The sequence below is a fragment of the Dendropsophus ebraccatus genome, chromosome 13 (assembly GCF_027789765.1).
Source record: "Dendropsophus ebraccatus isolate aDenEbr1 chromosome 13, aDenEbr1.pat, whole genome shotgun sequence".
Classification (NCBI taxonomy): domain Eukaryota; kingdom Metazoa; phylum Chordata; class Amphibia; order Anura; family Hylidae; genus Dendropsophus; species Dendropsophus ebraccatus.
The window spans coordinates 5,428,007-5,452,605 of NC_091466.1; the positions used below are offsets into that span (position 1 = coordinate 5,428,007).

At 54.7% G+C, this 24,599-nt stretch overlaps 1 protein-coding gene across 2 annotated transcripts in view; it reads left to right on the forward strand.

The window, feature by feature from the left end:
- INTS3 (integrator complex subunit 3) overlaps nucleotides 1-24,599 on the forward strand; it is a 67,736-nt gene that overhangs the window by 22,294 nt on the left and 20,843 nt on the right. For both annotated transcript variants that reach the window (XM_069950054.1, XM_069950055.1), the window contains exons 4-14: nucleotides 705-818; nucleotides 3,145-3,229; nucleotides 3,816-3,882; nucleotides 4,926-5,070; nucleotides 7,384-7,513; nucleotides 11,576-11,673; nucleotides 14,220-14,411; nucleotides 15,386-15,473; nucleotides 19,248-19,327; nucleotides 20,014-20,105; nucleotides 23,921-24,027. In XM_069950054.1, coding sequence (XP_069806155.1) covers nucleotides 705-818; nucleotides 3,145-3,229; nucleotides 3,816-3,882; nucleotides 4,926-5,070; nucleotides 7,384-7,513; nucleotides 11,576-11,673; nucleotides 14,220-14,411; nucleotides 15,386-15,473; nucleotides 19,248-19,327; nucleotides 20,014-20,105; nucleotides 23,921-24,027 — 1,198 coding nt within the window. The remainder of the gene's footprint in view (nucleotides 1-704; nucleotides 819-3,144; nucleotides 3,230-3,815; nucleotides 3,883-4,925; nucleotides 5,071-7,383; nucleotides 7,514-11,575; nucleotides 11,674-14,219; nucleotides 14,412-15,385; nucleotides 15,474-19,247; nucleotides 19,328-20,013; nucleotides 20,106-23,920; nucleotides 24,028-24,599) is intronic.

Consider the following 24,599-nt stretch of genomic DNA (forward strand, 5'->3'; position numbering starts at 1 on the left):
TCAGGAGGGTGGGGGGCGCATCCTCGCTGTCAGGAGGGTGGGGGGCGCATCCTCGCTGTCAGGAGGGTGGGGGCGCATCCTCGCTGTCAGGAGGGTGGGGGGCGCATCCTCGCTGTCAGGAGGGTGGGGGGCGCATCCTCGCTGTCAGGAGGGTGGGGGGCGCATCCTTGCTGTCAGGAGGGTGGGGGGCGCATCCTCGCTGTCAGGAGGGTGGGGGGCGCATCCTCGCTGTCAGGAGGGTGGGGGGCGCATCCTCGCCGTCAGGAGGGGTGGGGGGGAGGGGCGCATCCTTGCTGTCGGGGGTGGGGGGGCGCATCCTCGCTGTCGGGGGGGAAGCATCCTCGCTGTCGGGGGGGGGGGGCGCGCATCCTCTCTGTCGGGGGGGGGGGGGCACATCCTCGCTGTCAGAAGGGTTGTGGGGGGGGGGGGGGGGGCGGGCGCATCCTCGCTGTCGGGGGGGGAGCATCCTCACTAGGGGGGAAGGGGGCAAATCCTCACTGTGGTGGGAGGGCGGCAGCGTTCTCGCTGTGGGGGGAGGGGTGCAGCGTTCTCGCTGTGGGTGGAGGGGTGTGGTGTCCTCGCTGTGGGGGAGGGGTGTCCTCGCTGTGAGGGGAGGGGGCGGGTCCTCGCTGTGGGGGGAGGGGTTGCTCTATTCAGTCTCCTCACCTCCCTGCTGATTGTTTCCGTCTCTTCTCCTCCCGCAGTGTTACCGCGACCTGGCCCTGGTCAGCCGAGACGGAATGAACATCGTACTGAACAAGATCAACCAACTCCTCATGGAGAAATACCTGAAGCTGCAGGACACCTGCCGGACACAGGTACCATGGTGGAGTCATACCATGTAGTAGGGGGCAGTGATGGCTCATACCATGTAGTAGGGGGCAGTGATGGATCATACCATGTAGTAGGGGGCAGTGATGGCTCATACCATGTAGTAGGGGTCAGTGATGGATCATACCATGTAGTAGGGGGCAGTGATGGTGGAGTCATACCATGTAGTAGGGGGCAGTGATGGCTCATACCATGTAGTAGGGGTCAGTGATGGATCATACCATGTAGTAGGGGGCAGTGATGGCTCATACCATGTAGTAGGGGTCAGTGATGGATCATACCATGTAGTAGGGGGCAGTGATGGGTCATACCATGTAGTAGGGGGCAGTGATGGTGGAGACATACCATGTAGTAGGGGGCAGTGATGGTGGAGTCATACCATGTAGTAGGGGGCAGTGATGGTGGAGTCATACCATGTAGTAGGGGGCAGTGATGGTGGAGTCATACCATGTAGTAGGGGGCAGTGATGGTGGAGCCATACCATGTAGTAGGGGGCAGTGATGGTGGAGTCATACCATGTAGTAGGGGGCAGTGATGGTGGAGTCATACCATGTAGTAGGGGGCAGTGATGGTGGAGTCATACCATGTAGTAGGGGGCAGTGATGGTGGAGTCATACCATGTAGTAGGGGGCAGTGATGGTGGAGTCATACCATGTAGTAGGGGGCAGTGATGGTGGAGTCATACCATGTAGTAGGGGGCAGTGATGGTGGAGTCATACCATGTAGTAGGGGGCAGTGATGGTGGAGTCATACCATGTAGTAGGGGGCAGTGATGGTGGAGTCATACCATGTAGTAGGGGGCAGTGATGGTGGAGTCATACCATGTAGTAGGGGGCAGTGATGGTGGAGTCATACCATGTAGTAGGGGGCAGTGATGGTGGAGTCATACCATGTAGTAGGGGGCAGTGATGGTGGAGTCATACCATGTAGTAGGGGGCAGTGATGGTGGAGTCATACCATGTAGTAGGGGGCAGTGATGGTGGAGTCATACCATGTAGTAGGGGGCAGTGATGGTGGAGTCATACCATGTAGTAGGGGGCAGTGATGGTGGAGTCATACCATGTAGTAGGGGGCAGTGATGGTGGAGTCATACCATGTAGTAGGGGGCAGTGATGGTGGAGTCATACCATGTAGTAGGGGGCAGTGATGGTGGAGTCATACCATGTAGTAGGGGGCAGTGATGGTGGAGTCATACCATGTAGTAGGGGGCAGTGATGGTGGAGTCATACCATGTAGTAGGGGGCAGTGATGGTGGAGTCATACCATGTAGTAGGGGGCAGTGATGGTGGAGTCATACCATGTAGTAGGGGGCAGTGATGGTGGAGTCATACCATGTAGTAGGGGGCAGTGATGGTGGAGTCATACCATGTAGTAGGGGGCAGTGATGGTGGAGTCATACCATGTAGTAGGGGGCAGTGATGGTGGAGTCATACCATGTAGTAGGGGGCAGTGATGGTGGAGTCATACCATGTAGTAGGGGGCAGTGATGGTGGAGTCATACCATGTAGTAGGGGGCAGTGATGGTGGAGTCATACCATGTAGTAGGGGGCAGTGATGGTGGAGTCATACCATGTAGTAGGGGGCAGAGATGGGTCATACCATGTAGTAGGGGGCAGAGATGGGTCATACCATGTAGTATGGGGCAGTGATGGTGGAGTCATACCATGTAGTAGGGGGCAGAGATGGGTCATACCATGTAGTAGGGGGCAGTGATGGATGGGTCATACCATGTAGTAGCGGGCAGTGATGGTGGAGTCAAACCATGTAGTAGGGGTCAGAGATGGGTCATACCATGAAGTAGGGGTCAGTGATGGCTCATACCATGTAGTAGGGGGCAGTGATGGTGGAGTCATACCATGTAGTAGGGGGCAGTGATGGTGGAGTCATACCATGTAGTAGGGGGCAGTGATGGTGGAGTCATACCATGTAGTAGGGGGCAGTGATGGTGGAGTCATACCATGTAGTAGGGGGCAGAGATGAGTCATACCATGTAGTATGGGGCAGTGATGGTGGAGTCATACCATGTAGTAGGGGGCAGAGATGGGTCATACCATGTAGTAGGGGGCAGTGATGGTGGAGTCATACCATGTAGTAGGGGGCAGAGATGGGTCATACCATGTAGTAGGGGGCAGTGATGGTGGAGTCATACCATGTAGTAGGGGGCAGTGATGGTGGAGTCATACCATGTAGTAGGGGGCAGAGATGGGTCATACCATGTAGTATGGGGCAGTGATGGTATTGTTTGTTCTGCACCAGTTGCCTCCATCTTTCTGGCGTCTTTTGCTCCTCATGGTTGATTTTTTTGGCTTTCAGCTAGTGTGGTTGGTGCGAGAGCTGGTGAAGAGCGGAGTCCTCGGAGCCGATGGTGTCTGCATGACCTTCATGAAGCAGATTGCTGGTGAGTCCTCTCAGGTGGAGTCTTTGGAGGGAGGTGAGATCGGGACACATCGGGGTGGAGGAGTGGTGACTACCCTCATAGCAGGAAACATGATCAGTATAGGGGGGCATTGCCACACTGTGGCCTAACAAAGGGTGTGAATGAGTAGGAGGAGCCTGAAGGGATGGGAGAGGAGGAGCCTGGAGGGATGGGGGAGGAGCCTGGAGGGATGGGGGAGGAGCCTGGAGGGATGGGAGGGGAGGAGCCTGGAGGGATGGGAGGGGAGGAGCCTGGAGGGATGGGGGGAGGGGCGGAGGAGCCTGGAGGGGGAGGGAACGGACAGGCCCGGAGAAGAAGGGGGGCGGAGGAGCCCGGAGGGAGGGGGGGGCAGAGGAGCCTGGAGGAGGAGGAGTTGGGGGGCAGTGGAGTTTTGCTCCATCATGGGGTCACCTGTCTGCTAGTATGATAGCCCATGGGCCTAGACCGCCGGTGCTCACACACATACATGGGGGGCTCTGGACACAGAGTGGGACGCTGCTGATGGATGCTTGCTCTGATCTTCCTCTCTTATTTCACCTTGCACTGCATGTCCATTCCTCCACCATAGGGGGCGACATATCTGCTAAGAACATCTGGCTCTCCGAGAGTGTCCTGGATATTCTGATGGATCAGAGGTGAGTGCCCCCTAACATTGCCCACCGCTCCAGTGCAGGAGAGACCCCCCTGTCCTAGGACCCAGCTCTCTCATCTGACTGATGTCACACACAGGAATCCTATAGGGGGGGGGGGGCAGATGTCTCCAGTCATAGCGAGATAACGGGACATCTGTTTGTCCTCCACGTATCTATAGCCGACTCCAGTAATAATGCGGGGGGACTCCAGTAATAATGCGGGGGAACTCCAGTAATAATGCGGGGGGACTCCAGTAATAATGCGGGGGGACTCCAGTAATAATGCGGGGGGACTCCAGTAATAATGCGGGGGGACTCCAGTAATAATGCGGGGGGACTCCAGTAATAATGCGGGGGGACTGCAGTAATAATGCGGGGGGTTTCCAGTAAGGGGAGACGTACCCCAGACACAGGACAGCAGGGGAGACGTACCCCAGACACAGGACAGCAGGGGAGACGTACCCCAGACACAGGACAGCAGGGGAGACGTACCCCAGACACAGGACAGCTGAGGAGACGTACACCAGACACAGGATAGCAGAGGAGATGTCTGTAGACACAGGACAGCAGAGGAGACGTACACCAGACACAGGACAGCAGAGGAGACGTCTGTAGACACAGGACACCAGACACAGGACAGCAGAGGAGACGTCTGTAGACACAGGACAGCAGAGGAGACGTCTGTAGACACAGGACAGCAGAGGAGACGTCTGTAGACACAGGACAGCAGAGGAGACGTCTGTAGACACAGGACAGCAGAGGAGACGTCTGTAGACACAGGACAGCAGAGGAGACGTCTGTAGACACAGGACAGCAGAGGAGACGTCTGTAGACACAGGACAGCAGAGGAGACGTCTGTAGACACAGGACAGCAGAGGAGACGTCTGTAGACACAGGACACCAGACACAGGACAGCAGAGGAGACGTACCCCAGATGTAGATGGTTCACCCCAGTTCTCCCATAACTCCTGAAGCTCAGTTAGCTGCATGCTGTGTGTTATGTACAGACCTCACACTAACTATCTCTCATTCATGTCTTCTTACAGAGAGTGGGTGATGAAGAGCAGCATCCTCATCGCCATGTCTGTGTACACCTACCTGCGGCTGATCGTTGACCACCATGGTACCCCGCAACTCCTGGCGTTGAGGCAGAAAGAGGTGGACTTCTGTACCATGCTGCTGAGAGAGCGGGTAAGGGACGTCACATAGATCATCTCCAGCGGATGTGGCATGGCCCCTCCGCCCCTCTCTCCTGCCTGCACACATTCTCTGCCCCTCTCTCCTGCCTGCACACATTCTCTGCCCCTCTCTCCTGCCTGCACACATTCTCTGCCCCTCTCTCCTGCCTGCACACATTCTCTGCCCCTCTCTCCTGCCTGCACACATTCTCTGCCCCTCTCTCCTGCCTGCACACATTCTCTGCCCCTCTCTCCTGCCTGCACACATTCTCTGCCCCTCTCTCCTGCCTGCACAATTCCTCCACCCCTCTCTCATGCCTGCACACATTCTCCGACGCTCTCTCCTGTCAGCACTATTGCTCCACCCCTTTCTACTGCCTGCACAATTCCTCCACCCCTCTCTCCTGCCTGCACACTTTTTCCGCCCCATCTCTCCTGTTAGCACTATTGCTCCACCCCATCTCTCCTGCCTGCACACTTTCTCCGCCCCATCTCTCCTGCCTGCACACTTTCTCCGCCCCTCTCTCCTGCCTGCACACTTTCTCCGCCCCATCTCTCCTGCCTGCACAGTTTCTCCGCCCCCATTCTCCTGCCTGCACACTTTCTCCGCCCCATCTCTCCTGTCAGCACTATTGCTCCACCCCTCTCTCCTGCCTGCAAACTTTCTCCGCCCCATCTCTCCTGCCTGCACACACTCTCCGCCCCCTCTCTCCTGCCTGCACACTTTCTCGCCCCATCTCTCCTGCCTGCACACTTTCTCCGCCCCATCTCTCCTGCCTGCACACACTCTCCGCCCCCTCTCTCCTGCCTGCACACTTTCTCCGCCCCATCTCTCCTGCCTGCACACTTTCTCTGCCCCCTCTCTCCTGCCTGCACACATTCTCTGCCCCTCTCTCCTGCCTGCACACATTCTCTGCCCCTCTCTCCTGCCTGCACAATTCCTCCACCCCTCTCTCATGCCTGCACACATTCTCCGACGCTCTCTCCTGTCAGCACTATTGCTCCACCCCTTTCTACTGCCTGCACAATTCCTCCACCCCTCTCTCCTGCCTGCACACTTTTTCCGCCCCATCTCTCCTGTTAGCACTATTGCTACACCCCTTTCTACTGACTGCACAATTCCTCCACCCCTCTCTCCTGCCTGCACACTTTCTCCGCCCCTCTCTCCTGCCTGCACACTTTCTCCGCCCCATCTCTCCTGCCTGCACAGTTTCTCCGCCCCCATTCTCCTGCCTGCACACTTTCTCCGCCCCATCTCTCCTGTCAGCACTATTGCTCCACCCCTCTCTCCTGCCTGCAAACTTTCTCCGCCCCATCTCTCCTGCCTGCACACACTCTCCGCCCCCTCTCTCCTGCCTGCACACTTTCTCGCCCCATCTCTCCTGCCTGCACACTTTCTCCGCCCCATCTCTCCTGCCTGCACACACTCTCCGCCCCCTCTCTCCTGCCTGCACACTTTCTCCGCCCCATCTCTCCTGCCTGCACACTTTCTCCGCCCCTCTCTCCTGCCTGCACACTTTCTCCGCCCCTCTCTCCTGCCTGCACACTTTCTCTGCCCCCTCTCTCCTGCCTGCACACTTTCTCTGCCCCCTCTCTCCTGCCTGCACACTTTCTCCGCCCCATCTCTCCTGCCTGCACACTTTCTCCGCCCCATCTCTCCTGCCTGCACACTTTCTCCGCCCCATCTCTCCTGCCTGCACACTTTCTCCGCCCCTCTCTCCTGCCTGCACACTTTCTCCGCCCCATCTCTCCTGCCTGCACACTTTCTCCGCCCCATCTCTCCTGCCTGCACACTTTCTCCCCCCCATCTCTCCTGCCTGCACACTTTCTCCCCCCCATCTCTCCTGCCTGCACACTTTCTCCGCCCCATCTCTCCTGCCTGCACACTTTCTCCGCCCCTCTCTCCTGCCTGCACACTTTCTCCGCCCCTCTCTCCTGCCTGCACACTTTCTCTGCCCCATCTCTCCTGCCTGCACACTTTCTCCGCCCCTCTCTCCTGCCTGCACACTTTCTCTGCCCCATCTCTCCTGCCTGCACACTTTCTCCGCCCCTCTCTCCTGCCTGCACACTTTCTCCGCCCCATCTCTCCTGCCTGCACACTTTCTCCGCCCCATCTCTCCTGCCTGCACACTTTCTCCGCCCCATCTCTCCTGCCTGCACACTTTCTCCGCCCCTCTCTCCTGCCTGCACACTTTCTCCGCCCCATCTCTCCTGCCTGCACACTTTCTCCGCCCCATCTCTCCTGCCTGCACACTTTCTCCGCCCCATCTCTCCTGCCTGCACACACTCTCCGTCCCTCTCACCTCCCGTTCTGTTTTCTGCACAGTTCATGGATTGCTTCATGATTGGCCGGGACCTGGTGCGACTGCTGCAGAATGTTGCTCGCATCCCAGAGTTTGAATCCTTATGGAAGGACATGCTGCACAACCCGCAGGCACTGAACCCACAGTTTACAGGTACATTGCTCCCACCCCCCACTGTCAGGTACACCCTCCCCCTTCACTCCCTAGTACATCCCATCCCTCACTCCCTAGTACATCCCATCTCTCACTCTTAGGTACGCCCCCCACCCCCTGGTACATCCCATCCCTCACTCTCAGGTATGCCCCCCCCCCCACTCCCTGGTACATCCCCCTCCCTCACAGGTGTATCCCACCCCCCAACTCACAGGTACATCCCACCCACTCACAGGTTCACCCCCCCCCCCCCCCCCCCCCCACTCACAGGTACTTCCCCTCGCTCACAGGCATATCCCACCCCCCCATGAGTCACCACACTGTCCTGTGTATACCCCTTTAAGGCTTGATTTTCTCTGTCTCTGTCCGGTTATTATTAGCCATAGTGAGGTTCCTGGTGCCTCACACTTCGCAGCTTCCATGTGAGGGATCGGTCTCGGTATCGGCCATAGTGAGGTTCCTGGCGCCTCACACCTCGCAGCTTCCATGTGAGGGATCGGACTCAGTATCGGCCATAGTGAGGTTCCTGGTGCCTCGCAGCCTCCATGTGAGGTATCGGTCTCAGTATCGGCCATAGTGAGCTTCCTGGTGCCTCACTCCTCACAGCCGCCATGTGAGGGATCGGTCTCAGTATCGGCCATAGTGAGGTTCCTGGTGCCTCGCAGCCTCCATGTGAGGGATCGGTCTCAGTATCGGCTATAGTGAGGTTCCTGGTGCCTCACACTTCGCAGCTTCCATGTGAGGGATCGGTCTCGGTATCGGCCATAGTGAGGTTCCTGGCGCCTCACACCTCGCAGCTTCCATGTGAGGGATCGGACTCAGTATCGGCCATAGTGAGGTTCCTGGTGCCTCACTCCTCACAGCCGCCATGTGAGGGATCGGTCTCAGTATCGGCCATAGTGAGGTTCCTGGTGCCTCACTCCTCACAGCCGCCATGTGAGGTATCGGTCTCAGTATCGGCCATAGTGAGGTTCCTGGTGCCTCGCAGCCTCCATGTGAGGGATCGGTCTCAGTATCGGCCATAGTGAGGTTCCTGGTGCCTCACTCCTCACAGCCGCCATGTGAGGGATCGGTCTCAGTATCGGCCATAGTGAGGTTCCTGGTGCCTCACACCTCGCAGCCTCCATGGGAGGGATCTGACGGTCTGTTGTCAGCTGTAGATGTGATTTTCTCTGCTCTGTTGTTCTGGGGAGGGGGGCTGCAGATGATCGCACCTCACGCTCCCACATCTATTTATATCTGCTGCTCTCTCCTGAGCTTCCCAGCTCAGCAGCCGCCTCTCCCCCTCCTCACACCAGTGCGGGGATCTGTGTGTGAGGTCGTGGAGTCATGCGTGTGGCCTGGGGAGTGGGCGGGGGTCTGTGCGTGTGGCTAAGCGAGTGGGCGGGGGTCTGTGTGTGTAGGCCGGGGGAGTCAGCAGGGTTCTGTGCGTGTTGCCGAGGGAGTGGGCGGGGGTCTGTGCGTGTGGCCAAGGGTCTGTGTGTGTGGCCGAGGGAGTGGGCGGGGGTCTGTGCGTGTGGCCGGGCGAGTCAGCGGGGATCTGTGCGTGTGGTTGTGGAGTCAGCGGGGGGGTCTGTGTGTGTGGCTGAGGGAGTGGACGAGGGTCTGTGTGTGTGGCCGAGGGAGTGGGTGAGGGTCTGTGTGGCCTGGGGAGTGGGCGGGGGTCTGTGCGTGTGGCCTGGGGAGTGGGCGGGGGTCTGTGCGTGGGGTAGGGGGTGGGGTCTGTGCGTGTGGCAGGGAGTTATGGGCGGGGATCTGTGCATGAGGTGGGGGTTAGTGGGTTGGGGGTCTGTGCGTGTGGCCGGGGGAGTCAGCGGGGTTCTGTGCGTGTGGCCCGGGGGTCTGTGCGTGTGGCCTGGGGGTAGGGGCCGGGGGTCTGTGCATGTGGCCTGGGGGTAGGGGCCGGGGGTCTGTGCATATGGCCTGGGGGTAGGGGCCGGGGGTCTGTGCGTGAGGTCGTTGAGGGGCCGGGGGTCTGCATGTGGCCTGGGGGTAGGGGCCGGGGGTCTGTGCATGTGGCCTGGGGGTAGGGGCCGGGGGTCTGTGCATGTGGCCCGGGGTAGGGGGAAAAGGTCTGTGTATGTGGTAGTGGGCCGGGGTCTGTGCAGGGGGTAGGGGGCAGGGGGTCTGTGCATGTGGCCGGGGGTCTGTGCATGTGGCCGGGGGTCTGTGCAGGGGGTAGGGGGCGGGGGGGGGCTGCCCAGGGGGTAGGGGGGTGTGGGGGGTCTGTGCAGGGGGTAGGGGGCGTGGGGTCTGTGCAGGGGGTAGGGGGCGGGGTTCTGTGAAGGGGGCGGGGTCTGTGCGTTTGGCAGGGGGCGGGGGTCTGTGTATGTGGCCTGGGGGAAGGGGGCGGGGATCTGTGTATGAGGTCGGGGGTCTGTGCGGGGGGTAGGGGGCAGGGGTCTGTGTATGTGGTAGGGGGCGGGGGTCTGTGCGTGTGGCTGGGGGTCTGTGCGTGTGGCAGGGGGTCTGTGCATGTGGCAGGGGGCGGGGGTCTGTGCGTGTGGCTGGGGGTCTGTGCGTGTGGCAGGGGGCGGGGGTTTGTGCAGGGGGCTGGGGGTGGGGGGGGGTCTGTGCGTGTGGCCGGGGGCGGGGTTCTGTGCAGGGGGCCGGGGGCGGGGGTCTGTGCGTGTGGCAGGGGGCGGGGGTCTGTGCGTGTGGCAGGGGGCGGGGGTCTGTGCGTGTGGCAGGGGGCGGGGGTCTGTGCGTGTGGCTGGGGGTCTGTGCGTGTGGCTGGGGGTCTGTGCGTGTGGCAGGGGGCGGGGGTCTGTGCGTGTGGCTGGGGGTCTCTGCGTGTGGCAGGGGGCGGGGGTCTCTGCATGTGGCAGGGGGCGGGGGTCTGTGCGTGTGGCTGGGGGTCTGTGCGTGTGGCTGGGGTCGGGGGTCTCTGCGTGTGGCTGGGAGTCTGTGCGTGTGGCTGGGGGTCTGTGCGTGTGGCTGGGGGTCTGTGCGTGTGGCTGGGGGTCTGTGCGTGTGGCTGGGGGTCTGTGTGTGTGGCTGGGGGTCTGTGCGTGTGGCTGGGGGTCTGTGCGTGTGGCTGGGGGTCTGTGCGTGTGGCTGGGGGTCTGTGCGTGTGGCTGGGGGTCTGTGCGTGTGGCTGGGGGTCTGTGCGTGTGGCTGGGGTCGGGGGTCTGTGCGTGTGGCTGGGGGTCTGTGCGTGTGGCTGGGGGTCTGTGCGTGTGGCTGGGGGTCTGTGCGTGTGGCTGGGGGCAGGGGTCTGTGCGTGTGGCTGGGGGTCTGTGCGTGTGGCTGGGGGTCTGTGCGTGTGGCTGGGGGCAGGGGTCTGTGCGTGTGGCTGGGGGTCTGTGCGTGTGGCTGAGGGTCTGTGCGTGTGGCAGGGGGCGGGGGTCTGTGCGTGTGGCTGGGGGTCTGTGCGTGTGGCTGGGGGTCTGTGCGTGTGGCTGGGGGCGGGGGTCTGTGCGTGTGGCTGGGGGTCTGTGCGTGTGGCTGGGGGCGGGGGTCTGTGCGTGTGGCTGGGGGCGGGGGTCTGTGCGTGTGGCTGGGGGTCTGTGCGTGTGGCTGGGGGTCTGTGCGTGTGGCTGGGGGTCTGTGCGTGTGGCTGGGGGTCTGTGCGTGTGGCTGGTGGTCTGTGTGTGTGGCTGGGGGCGGGGGTCTGTGCGTGTGGCTGGGGGTCTGTGCGTGTGGCTGGGGTCGGGGGTCTGTGCGTGTGGCTGGGGGTCTGTGCGTGTGGCTGAGGGTCTGTGCGTGTGGCTGGGGGCGGGGGTCTGTGCGTGTGGCAGGGGGCGGGGGTCTGTGCGTGTGGCTGGGGGTCTCTGCGTGTGGCTGGGGGTCTGTGCGTGTGGCAGGGGGCGGGGGTCTCTGCATGTGGTAGGGGGCGGGGGTCTGTGCGTGTGGCTGGGGGTCTGTGCTTGTGGCTGGGGGTCTGTGCGTGTGGCTGGGGGTCTGTGCGTGTGGCTGGGGGTCTGTGCGTGTGGCTGGGGGCGGGGGTCTGTGCGTGTGGCTGGGGGCGGGGGTCTGTGCGTGTGGCAGGGGGCGGGGGTCTGTGCGTGTGGATGTGACTGTTCTGTGGATTCTGACGTCTCCTCCATCTTATTCCCGCAGGTATCCTGCAGCTCTTACAGTCTCGGACATCCCGGAAGTTCCTGGCGTGTCGGCTGACCCCCGACATGGAGACCAAGCTTCTTTTCATGACGTCTCGGGTATGAGGGGCAGGGAGCAGCAAGGGATTGTGGGACAATGTACAGGGAGGACACATCTCCATAGAGGGCACTGTGTCTGTTGTGCGCTCATCTGCTGATTGTCCAGTCACCTCCAGAGCTGCACTCACTATTCTGCTGTAACACCATATCTCATTCTCCAGGGCTGCACTCACTATTCTGCTGTAACACCATATCTCACCCTCCAGAGCTGCACTCACTATTCTGCTTTAACACCATATCTCATCCTCCAGGGCTGCACTCACTATTCTGCTGTAACCCCATAACTCATCCTTCAGGGCTGCACTCACTATTCTGCTGTAACACCATATCTCATCCTCCAGAGCTGCACTCACTATTCTGCTGTTACTTTATGTCTTATCCTCCACTCGCCTCCAGAGCTGCACTCACTATTCTGCTGTAACATCCTGTGTATGCTCTGGTCCCCTCCAGAGCTGCACTCACTATTCTGCTGTAACATCCTGTGTATGCTCTGGTCCCCTCCAGAGCTGCATTCTGCCATTACATCCTGTTCCAGCACTGTTATAAAGCTGTCTTTCCCACAATGCAGTGCAGCGGGACCTGCTGAGTACATGACATCAGCATGATGAGGCCTGGCCCTGCAGCTCTGGAGGTCAGTAGAGTAGTGAGTGATGTGTGGAGGATGGGACTTGTAGTCCCCGCGCTCTGCTTGTTCTTGTCTCCGTTGTTGCGTGACGTTTCTGTTCTTGTCTGCACATCCTCCACCAATTATCCCGCTGTTCTGGCTGAGCGAGCGGGAGAGGAGGGGAGCGCTGCCACAGACGCGGCGCCTGTCTCTCTGCCGAGCGCTGAGCTGGAGCCGGAGATGTAGAGCGCACTGCGGGGGAGACCGGGCCCTCATTACTGGGCCCCTACAGACCCCAGAGTGGTACACACTATACAAGCCAATGTACAAGCTCCGGCCATGTGACCTGCTCCCTGCCCCTCCTCCATGCTGTACCCTGCTGCCTGCCCCGTCCTGCCCATCCTCCATGCTGTACCCTGCTGCCTGCCCCGTCCTGCCCCTCCTCCATGCTGTACCCTGCTGCCTGCCCTTCCTCCATGCTGTACCCTGCTGCCTGCCCCTCCTCCATGCTGTACCCTGCTGCCTGCCCCGTCCTGCCCCTCCTCCATGCTGTACCCTGCTGCCTGCCCCGTCCTGCCCCTCCTCCATGCTGTACCCTGCGGCCTGCCCCGTCCTGCCCCTCCTCCATGCTGTACCCTGCTGCCTGCCCCGTCCTGTCCCTCCTCCATGCTGTACCCTGCTTCCTGCCCCGTCCTGCCCTTCCTCCATGCTGTACCCTGCTGCCTGCCCCGTCCTGTCCCTCCTCTATGCTGTACCCTGCTGCCTGTCCAGCCCTGCCCCTCCACCATGCTGTACCCTGCTTCCTGCCCCGTCCTGCCCCTCCACCATTCTGTACCCTGCTGCCTGCCCAATTCTGCCCCTCCTCCATGCTGTACCCTGCTGCCTGCCCCGTCTTGCCCCTCCACCGTGCTTTACCCTGCTGCCTGCCCCTCCTCCATGCTGTAACCTGCTGCCTGCCCCTCCACCGTGCTGTACCCTGCTGCCTGCCCCTCCACCATGCTGTACCCTGCTGCCTGCCCTGTCCTGCCCCTCACCATGCTGTACCCTGCTGCCTGCCCAATCCTGACCCTCCTCCATGCTGTACCCTGCGGCCTGCCGAGTCCTGCCCCTCCTCCAGTCTGTACACTGCTGCCTGCCCCTCCACCATGCTGTACCCTGCTGCCTGCCCCTCCTCCAGTCTGTACCCTGCTGCCTGCCCCTCCTTCATGCTATACCCTGCTGCCTGCCCCTCCTCCAGTCTGTACCCTGCTGCCTGCCCCACCTCCAGTCTGTACCCTGATGCCTCCCTTGTCCTGCCCTTTCACACATAGGTGAGTGATGATACCCCCCATTGTCGGGGGAGACATCACATATAGGAGAGTAATAATACTGCCCGGTGTCGGGGGAGACATCACATATAGGAGAGTAATAATACTGCCCGGTGTCAGGGGAGACATCACATATAGGAGAGTAATAATACTGCCCGGTGTCAGGGGAGACATCACATATAGGGGAGTAATAATACTGCCCGGTGTCAGGGGAAACATCACATATAGGGGAGTAATAATACTGCCCGGTGTCAGGGGAGACATCACATATAGGGGAGTAATAATACTGCCCGGTGTCAGGGGAGACATCACATATAGGGGAGTAATAATACTGCCCGGTGTCAGGGGAGACATCACATATAGGGGAGTAATAATACTGCCCGGTGTCAGGGGAGACATCACATATAGGGGAGTAATAATACTGCCCGGTGTCAGGGGAGACATCACATATAGGGGAGTAATAATACTGCCCGGTGTCAGGGGAAACATCACATATAGAGGAGTGATCATGCGATGCTGCCCGGTGACGGGGGGTGGTATCACATACAGAGGTGTGGTGATGCTGCCCGTTGTCGGGGGAGACCTCTTTCTCTTAGTTCTTGCTCTGCTCATCCGTCTCTCCTCTCTCCTGTCAGGTTCGCTTTGGGCAGCAGAAGAGATATCAGGACTGGTTCCAGCGCCAGTACCTCTCCACACCGGACAGCCAGTCCCTGCGCTGCGATCTCATCCGCTACATCTGCGGCGTGGTGCACCCGTCCAACGAGGTCCTGAGCTCCGACATCCTGCCCCGCTGGGCCATCATCGGGTGGCTGCTCACTACCTGCACTGTGAGTATGTAAGCCCGGACCTCCCTCACTGCTGCCCCCGAGTCCTGTGAGGCTGCTCTGGGTATTACAGCCTGTACTGTACCGGACCTCCCTCACTGCTGCCCCCGAGTCCTGTGAGGCTGCTCCGGGGATTACAGCCTGTACTGTACCGGACCTCCCTCACTGCTGCCCCCGAGTCCTGTGAGGCTGCTCCGGGGATTACAGCCTGTACTGTACCGGACCTCCCTCACTGCTGCCCCCGAGTCCTGTGAGGCTGCTCCGGGGATTACAGCCTGTACTGTACCGGAGCTCCCTCACTGCTGCCCCCGAGTCCTGTGAGGCTGCTCTGGGTATTACAGCCTGTACTGTACCGGAGCTCCCTCACTGCTGCCCCCGAGTCCTGTGAGGCTGCTCTGGGTATTACAGCCTGTACTGTACTGGAGCTCCCTCACTGCTGCCCCTGAGTCCTGTGAGGCTGCTCCGGGTATTACAGCCTGTACTGTACCGGACCTCCCTCACTGCTGCCCCCGAGTCCTGTGAGGCTGCTCCGGGGATTACAGCCTGTACTGTACCGGACCTCCCTCACTGCTGCCCCCGAGTCCTGTGAGGCTGCTCCGGGTATTACAGCCTGTACTGTACCGGAGCTCCCTCACTGCTGCCCCCGAGTCCTGTGAGGCTGCTCCGGGGATTACAGCCTGTACTGTACCGGAGCTCCCTCACTGCTGCCCCCGAGTCCTGTGAGGCTGCTCTGGGTATTACAGCCTGTACTGTACCGGAGCTCCCTCACTGCTGCCCCCGAGTCCTGTGAGGCTGCTCTGGGTATTACAGCCTGTACTGTACCGGACCTCCCTCACTGCTGCCCCCGAGTCCTGTGAGGCTGCTCTGGGGATTACAGCCTGTACTGTACCGGAGCTCCCTCACTGCTGCCCCCGAGTCCTGTGAGGCTGCTCCGGGGATTACAGCCTGTAGACGCTGTCCTTGCTTGTGTCTTACAGTCTAATGTCGCTGCATCCAACGCCAAGCTGGCCCTGTTTTACGACTGGCTGTTCTTCAGCCCGGAGAAGGACAGCATCATGAACATCGGTAAGCTTGGCATCACATCCTTCTCATGTCAGAAATACCCCCATCTGCTTACTGACACTCTCCCCTTCATCTGCCTCCAGCTCCCCTTCATGACTTTCTTTCCACTATCTTCTGTGCGCTGGCACCCACTTACTGACACTATCTGCCCCCTCTCAGTCACTTACTGACACTATCTGCCCCCTCTCAGTCACTTACTGACACTATCTGCCCCCTCTCACCCACTTACTGACACTATCTGCCTCCTCTCAGTCACTTACTGACACTATCTGCCTCCTCTCAGTCACTTACTGACACTATCTGCCTCCTCTCAGTCACTTACTGACACTATCTGCCTCCTCTCACTCCCTTACTGACACTATCTGCCTCCTCTCAGTCACTTACTGACACTATCTGCCTCCTCCTCACCCCCTTACTGACACTATCTGCCTCCTCCTCACCCCCTTACTGACACTATCTGCCTCCTCTCGCCTGTGTGCTGTCACCCACCTGCTGGTACTTACTGCCCCCTCTCTTGCTGGTGCGCTCTTGCCTTCTGACTCTCCTCACCTGCTTACTGACTGTTCCCCCTATACAGTTCTTCCTGGAGCGGCGGAGCCCATCTGCCAGATTATCAGTGCTGTGCCCTCAGCTACTAGAAAGACAAAAATTATTTTTGGTGTCCCACTCTAGCCTACTTGCTGGTGCTCTCCCTTCTCTCTTGCCGCTCTCTTGCTGGCATTCTCTGACACTTTTCACTTGCTGACATCCCTCTCCCAGTTGCTGCGTTCCCATCTCTCACCTCCTTGCTGCCCTTCTCCCCCCTCTCACTTGCTGGCAACCTTCTCTGACCTACTTGTTCTCCCCTCTCTGACCTCCTTGCTGATGATCTCCCTTCTCTGACCTACTTGTTCTCCCCTCTCTGACCTCCTTGCTGATGATCTCCCCTCTCTGACCTCCTTGCTGATGTTCTCCCCTCTCTGACCTCTTGCTGATGATCTCCCCTCTCTGACCTCCTTGCTGATGTTCTCCCCTCTCTGACCTCCTTGCTGATGTTCTCCCCTCTCTGACCTCCTTGCTGATGTTCTCCCCTCTCTGACTTCCTTGCTGATGTTCTCCCCTCTCACTTGCTGATGATCTCCCCTCTATGACCTCCTTGCTGATGTTCTCCCCTCTCACTTGCTGATGTTCTCCCCTCTCTGACCTCCTTGCTGATGTTCTCCCCTCTCTGACCTCCTTGCTGATGTTCTCCCCTCTCTGACCTCCTTGCTGATGTTCTCCCCTCTCTGACCTCCTTGCTGATGTTCTCCCCTCTCTGACCTCCTTGCTGATGATCTCCCCTCTCTGACCTCCTTGCTGATGTTCTCCCCTCTCTGACCTCCTTGCTGATGTTCTCCCCTCTCTGACCTCCTTGCTGATGTTCTCCCCTCTCTGACCTCCTTGCTGATGTTCTCCCCTCTCTGACCTCCTTGCTGATGTTCTCCCCTCTCTGACCTCCTTGCTGATGATCTCCCCTCTCTGACCTCCTTGCTGATGTTCTCCCCTCTCACTTGCTGATGATCTCCCCTCTCTGACCTCCTTGCTGATGTTCTCCCTTCTCACTTGCTGATGATCTCCCCTCTCTGACCTCCTTGCTGATGTTCTCCCCTCTCACTTGCTGATGATCTCCCCTCTCTTACCTCCTTGCTGATGTTCTCCCCCTCACTTGCTGATGATCTCCCCTCTCTGACCTCCTTGCTGATGTTCTCCCCTCTCTGACCTCCTTGCTGATGTTCTCCCCTCACTTGCTGATGATCTCCCCTCTCTGACCTCCTTGCTGATGTTCTCCCCTCTCTGACCTCCTTGCTGATGATCTCCCCTCTCTGACCTCCTTGCTGATGTTCTCCCCTCTCACTTGCTGATGATCTCCCCTCTCTGACCTCCTTGCTGATGTTCTCCCCTCTCACTTGCTGATGTTCTCCCCTCTCTGACCTCCTTGCTGATGTTCTCCCCTCTCTGACCTCCTTGCTGATGTTCTCCCCTCTCTGACTTCCTTGCTGATGTTCTCCCCTCTCACTTGCTGATGATCTCCCCTCTCTGACCTCCTTGCTGATGTTCTCCCCTCTCACTTGCTGATGTTCTCCCCTCTCTGACCTCCTTGCTGATGTTCTCCCCTCTCTGACCTCCTTGCTGATGTTCTCCCCTCTCTGACCTCCTTGCTGATGTTCTCCCCTCTCTGACTTCCTTGCTGATGTTCTCCCCTCTCACTTGCTGATGATCTCCCCTCTCTGACCTCCTTGCTGATGTTCTCCCCTCTCTGACCTCCTTGCTGATGTTCTCCCCTCTCTGACCTCCTTGCTGATGTTCTCCCCTCTCTGACCTCCTTGCTGATGTTCTCCCCTCTCTGACCTCCTTGCTGATGATCTCCCCTCTCTGACCTCCTTGCTGATGTTCTCCCCTCTCACTTGCTGATGATCTCCCCTCTCTGACCTCCTTGCTGCTGATCTCCCTTCTCACTTGCTGATGATCTCCCCTCTCTGACCTCCTTGCTGATGTTCTCCCCTCTCACTTGCTGATGATCTCCCCTCTCTTACCTCCTTGCTGATGTTCTCCCCCTCACTTGCTGATGATCTCCCCTCTCTGACCTCCTTGCTGATGTTCTCCCCTCTCTGACCTCCTTGCTGATGTTCTCCCCTCACTTGCTGATGATCTCCCCTCTCTTACCTCCTTGCTGATGTTCTCCCCCTCACTTGCTGATGATCTCCCCTCTCTGACCTCCTTGCTGATGTTCTCCCCTCTCACTTGCTGATGATCTCCCCTCTCTGACCTCCTTGCTGATGTTCTCCCCTCTCTGACCTCCTTGCTGATGTTCTCCCCTCTCTGACCTCCTTGCTGATGTTCTCCCCTCTCTGACCTCCTTGCTGATGTTCTCCCCTCTCACTTGCTGATGTTCTCCCCTCTCTGACCTCCTTGCTGATGTTCTCCCCTCTCACTTGCTGATGTTCTCCCCTCTCTGACCTCCTTGCTGATGTTCTCCCCTCTCTGACCTCCTTGCTGATGTTCTCCCCTCTCTGACTTCCTTGCTGATGTTCTCCCCTCTCACTTGCTGATGATCTCCCCTCTCTGACCTCCTTGCTGATGTTCTCCCCTCTCACTTGCTGATGTTCTCCCCTCTCTGACCTCCTTGCTGATGTTCTCCCCTCTCTGACCTCCTTGCTGATGTTCTCCCCTCTCTGACCTCCTTGCTGATGTTCTCCCCTCTCACTTGCTGATGATCTCCCCTCTTACCTCCTTGCTGATGTTCTCCCCCTCACTTGCTGATGATCTCCCCTCTCTGACCCCCTTGCTGATGTTCTCCCCTCTCTGACCTCCTTGCTGATGTTCTCCCCTCTCTGACCTCCTTGCTGATGTTCTCCCCTCTCTGACCTCCTTGCTGATGATCTCCCCTCTCTGACCTCCTTGCTGATGTTCTCCCCTCTCACTTGCTGATGTTCTCCCCTCTCTGACCTCCTTGCTGATGTTCTCCCCTCTCTGACCTCCTTGCTGATGTTCTCCCCTCTCACTTGCTGATGATCTCCCCTCTCTGACCTCCTTGCTGATGTTCTCCCCTCTCTGACCCCCTTGCTGATGTTCTCCCCTCTCTGACCCCCTTGCTGATGTTCTCCACTCTCTGACCTCCTTGCTGATGTTCTCCCCTCTCTGACCTCCTTGCTGATGTTCTCCCTTCTCACTTGCTGATGTTGGTTGTCCCTATATACTGCGGGGGGTGCACACTCCCGGCCACCTCCTCACGTTGTGCCCACTTACCTCTCCTGACAGAGCCGGCCATCCTGGTGATGCATCACTCCATGAAGCCGCACCCCGCCATCACCGCCACGTTGCTGGACTTCATGTGCCGGGTAAGTAAGGTCAGAGGTCGGGGTGATGAATTATTCATGCCCGGGTAATGATGCCATCTGTTCCTGAAGACTGAGGCATCCAGGCTGCCAACCCCTGGGGTGGTGTCCTATAAATAAAGCTGCAGATGTTCCACTTCATTTATAGTGGCCAGATATTGTACCGTGTCACCGGGCTCCAGCCGCCAGCGTCATTCATTATTGCCGTCCTTACTGGCCAGTGGGGGGCGCTCTGCACTGACACTCACCGCCGTGTAGCCCCTCTCATAGTCATGGCTGCCCCCACCTCTCTCATCCCCCTCTGCTGGGCTCTAGAGACACAGAAAATGCTAGAAATGTTCCCAGTTCTGGAGTTAGGTTGTAGGAAGCGTCCTGTGGGACCCTCCACTCACCCCGTCCCTCCCCACACTGCACAAATGTTCTGTATCCACTCCAGGCTTTTCTCATTTGCTTCAGTTTCTGAATTCCTTTTACTTAGGAACCCACAAATCATGTATGACAGGCCGAGCCTGAGCCAAGAGAACATGGGAGATGGGTGTCTCATACGGGACAGTATATAAGGGTATACCTGTAATGGCCGCCATGTCCGAACCAATCACCCAGAACCTCAGTCTATGGCAGTGATAGATGACACTGAGCCCAGGACCGTACAACATATGTATTCATGCTTCATGTCTCTCATCCTATAGATAATCCCAAATTTTTACCCACCGCTAGAGGGACATGTGAGACAAGGTGTATTCAGCTCCCTCACCCACATAATGGAGAAGAGGGTCCTCGCGTAAGTACTGACTGCTGCTGTAATACAGACATGTAATACATATAAACATAGATAAATCTACTATAATACTACTACTACCTACAGGAATATATCTACTATATTACTGCTCCTATATACAGGAATATAACTACTATAATACTGCTACCTACAGGAATATATCTACTATAATACTGCTCCTATATACAGGAATATAACTACGATAATACTGCTATATACAGGAATAAAACTACTATAATACTGCTCCCTATATACAGGGATATAACTACTATAATACTGCCCCCTATATACAGGAATATAACTACTATAATACTGCTCCCTATATACAGGAATATAACTACTATAATACTGCCCCCTATATACAGGGATATAACTACTATAATACTGCTCCTATATACCAGAATATAACTACTATAATACTGCTCCTATATACGGGAATATAACTACTATAATACTGCATCCAATATACAGGAATATAACTACTATAATACTGCCTCCAATATACAGGAATATAACTACTATAATACTGCCCCCTATATACAGGAATATAACTACTATATTACTGCTCCTATATACAGGAATATAACTAATATTATACTGCTCCCTATATATAGGGATATAACTACTATAATACTGCTCCTATATACAGGAATATAACTAATATTATACTGCTCCCTATATATAGGGATATAACTACTATAATACTGCTCCTATATACAGGGATATAACTACTATAATACTGCCCCCTATATACAGGAATATAACCACTATATACTGCCCCTATATATAGGGATATAACTACTATAATACTGCCTCCAATATACAGGAATATAACTACTATAATACAGCCCCCTATATACAGGAGTATAACTACTATAATACTGCTCCTATATACAGGAATATAACTACTATAATACTGCCTCCTATATACAGGAATATAACTACTATAATACTGCCCCTATATACAGGAATATAACTACTATAATACTGCTCCTATATACAGGGATATAACTACTATAATACTGCTCCTATATACAGGAATATAACTACTATAATACTGCCCCTATATACAGGAATATAACTACTATAATATTGCTCCTATATACAGGAATATAGCTACTATAATACTGCTCCTATACAGGAATATAACTACTATAATACTGCCCCTATATACAGGAATATAACTACTATAATACTGCTCCTATATACAAGAATATAACTACTATAATACTGCTCCTATATACAGGAATATAACTACTATAATACTGCTCCTATATACAGGAATATAACTACTATAATACTGCTCCTATATACAGGGATATAACTACTATAATACTGCCCCTATATACAGGGATATACCTACTATAATACTGCTCCTATATACAGGAATACAACTACTATAATACTGATCCTATATACAGGAATATACTACTATAATACTGCCCCCTATATACAGGAATATAACTACTATAATACTGCCTTCTATATACAGTAATATAACTACTATAACACTGCCCCCTATATACAGGAATATACTACTATAATACTGCCCCCTATATACAGGGATATAACTACTATAATACTGCTCCTATATACAAGAATATAACTACTATAATACTGCTCCTATATACAGGAATATAACTACTATAATACTGCTCCTATATACAGGGATATAACTACTATAATACTGCTCCTATATACAGGAATATAACTACTATAATACTACCCCCTATATACAGGAATATAACTACTATAATACTGCTCCTATATACAGGGATATAACTACTATAATACTGCTCCTATATACAGGAATATAACTACTATAATACTACCCCCTATATACAGGGATATAACTACTATAATACTGCTCCTATATACAGGAATATAACTACTATAATACTGCTCCTATATACAGGAATATAACTACTATAATACTGCTCCTATATACAGGAATATAACTGCTATAATACTGCTCCTATATACAGGGATATAACTAATGTAATACTGCTCCCTATATACAGGGATATAACTACTATAATACTGCCCCCTATATACAGGAATATAACTACTATAATACTGCTCCTATATACAGGGATATAACTACTATAATACTGCCTCCTATATACAGGGATATAACTACTATAATACTGCCTCCTATATACAGGAATATAACTACTATAATACTGCTCCTATATACAGGAATATAACTACTATAATACTGCTCCCTATATACAGGGATATAACTACTATAATACTGCCCCTATATACAGGGATATACCTACTATAATACTGCTCCTATATACAGGAATACAACTACTATAATACTGATCCTATATACAGGAATATACTACTATAATACTGCCCCCTATATACAGGAATATAACTACTATAATATTGCCTTCTATATACAGGAATATAACTACTATAACACTGCCCCCTATATACAGGAATATACTACTATAATACTGCCCCTACATACAGGAATATAACTACTATAATACTGCCCCCTATATACAGGAATATAACTACTATAATACTGCCTTCTATATACAGGAATATAACTACTATAACACTGCCCCCTATATACAGGAATATACTACTATAATACTTCCCCCTATATACAGGGATATAACTACTATAATACTGCTCCTATATACAAGAATATAACTACTATAATACTGCTCCTATATACAGGAATATAACTGCTATAATACTGCTCCTATATACAGGGATATAACTAATGTAATACTGCTCCCTATATACAGGGATATAACTACTATAATACTGCCCCCTATATACAGGGATATAACTACTATAATATTGCTCCTATATACAGGAATATAACTACTATAATACTGCTCCTATATACAGGGATATAACTACTATAATACTGCCTCCTATATACAGGAATATAACTACTATAATACTGCCTCCTATATACAGGAATATAACTACTATAATACTGCCCCCTATATACAGGAATATAACTACTATAATACTGCTCCTATATACAGGGATATAACTACTATAATACTGCCCCCTATATACAGGGATATAACTACTATAATACTGCTATATACAGGGATATAACTACTATAATACTGCCCCTATATACAGGAATATACTACTATAATACTGCTCCCTATATACAGGGATATAACTACTATAATACTGCTCCTGCATACAGGAATATAACTACTATAATACTGCCCCCTATATACAGGAATATAACTACTATAATACTGCCCCTATATACAGGAATATAACTACTATAATACTGCTCCTATATACAGGAATATACTACTATAATACTGCTCCTATATACAAGAATATAACTACTATAATACTGTCCCCTATATACAGGAATATAACTACTATAATACTGCTCCTATATACAGGAATATAACTACTATAATACTGCCCCCTATATACAGGAATATAACTACTATAATACTGCTCCTATATACAGGGATATAACTACTATTATACTGCCCCTATATACAGGAATATAACTACTATAATACTGCTCCTATATACAAGAATATAACTACTATAATACTGCTCCTATATACAGGAATATACTACTATAATACCGCTCCCTATATACAGGGATATAACTACTATAATACTGCTCCTATATACAGGAATATAACTACTATAATACTGCCCCCTATATACAGGGATATAACTACTATAATACTGCCCCCTATATACAGGGATATAACTACTATAATACTGCTATATACAGGGATATAACTACTATAATACCGCCCCTATGTGTGGAGGTGTGTGACCGCTCTCACTCTTCCTTTGTGCAGACATCTCGCTCCGTTGTTCCATAATCCCAAACTGGACAAGGAACTGAGGTCGATGCTGAGAGAGAAGTTCCCGGAGTTCTGTAACCTGCCGTCTCCAGCCTCAGAAAGTAAGGGCAGCACGTGAGTATGTGGCGGTCTGTCTCTCCGGCCTCGTCTCTGGACTTTGATACTCTCCTCTTCCCCAATCTCCTGCCTGTCTCTCTCTGCACTCTAATGTCTGACAGTTTTCTTTAATCACTCCTTTCTTAAGGCAGTCTAATCTGCTGCCCTGCAGTCTCTGCCCTGCAGTCTCTGCCCTGTAGCCTCTGTCCTGTAGCCTCTGCCCTGCAGCCTCTGCCCTGCAGCCTCTGCCCTGTAGCCTCTGCCCTGCAGCCTCTGCCCTGTAGCCTCTGCCCTGTAGCCTCTGCCCTACAGCCTCTGCCCTGCAGCCTCTGCCCTGTAGCCTCTGCCCTGCAGCCTCTGCCCTGCAGCCTCTGTGCTGTAGCCTCTGCCCTGTAGCCTCTGCCCTGTAGCCTCTGCCCTGTAGTCTCTGCGCTGTAGCCTCTGCCCTGCAGCCTGTGCGCTGCGGCCTGTGCGCTGTGGCCTGTGCGCTGTAGCCTGTGCGCTGTAGTCTCTGCCCTGTAGCCTCTGCCCTGTAGCCTCTGCCCTGCAGCCTCTGCGCTGCAGCCTCTGCGCTGCA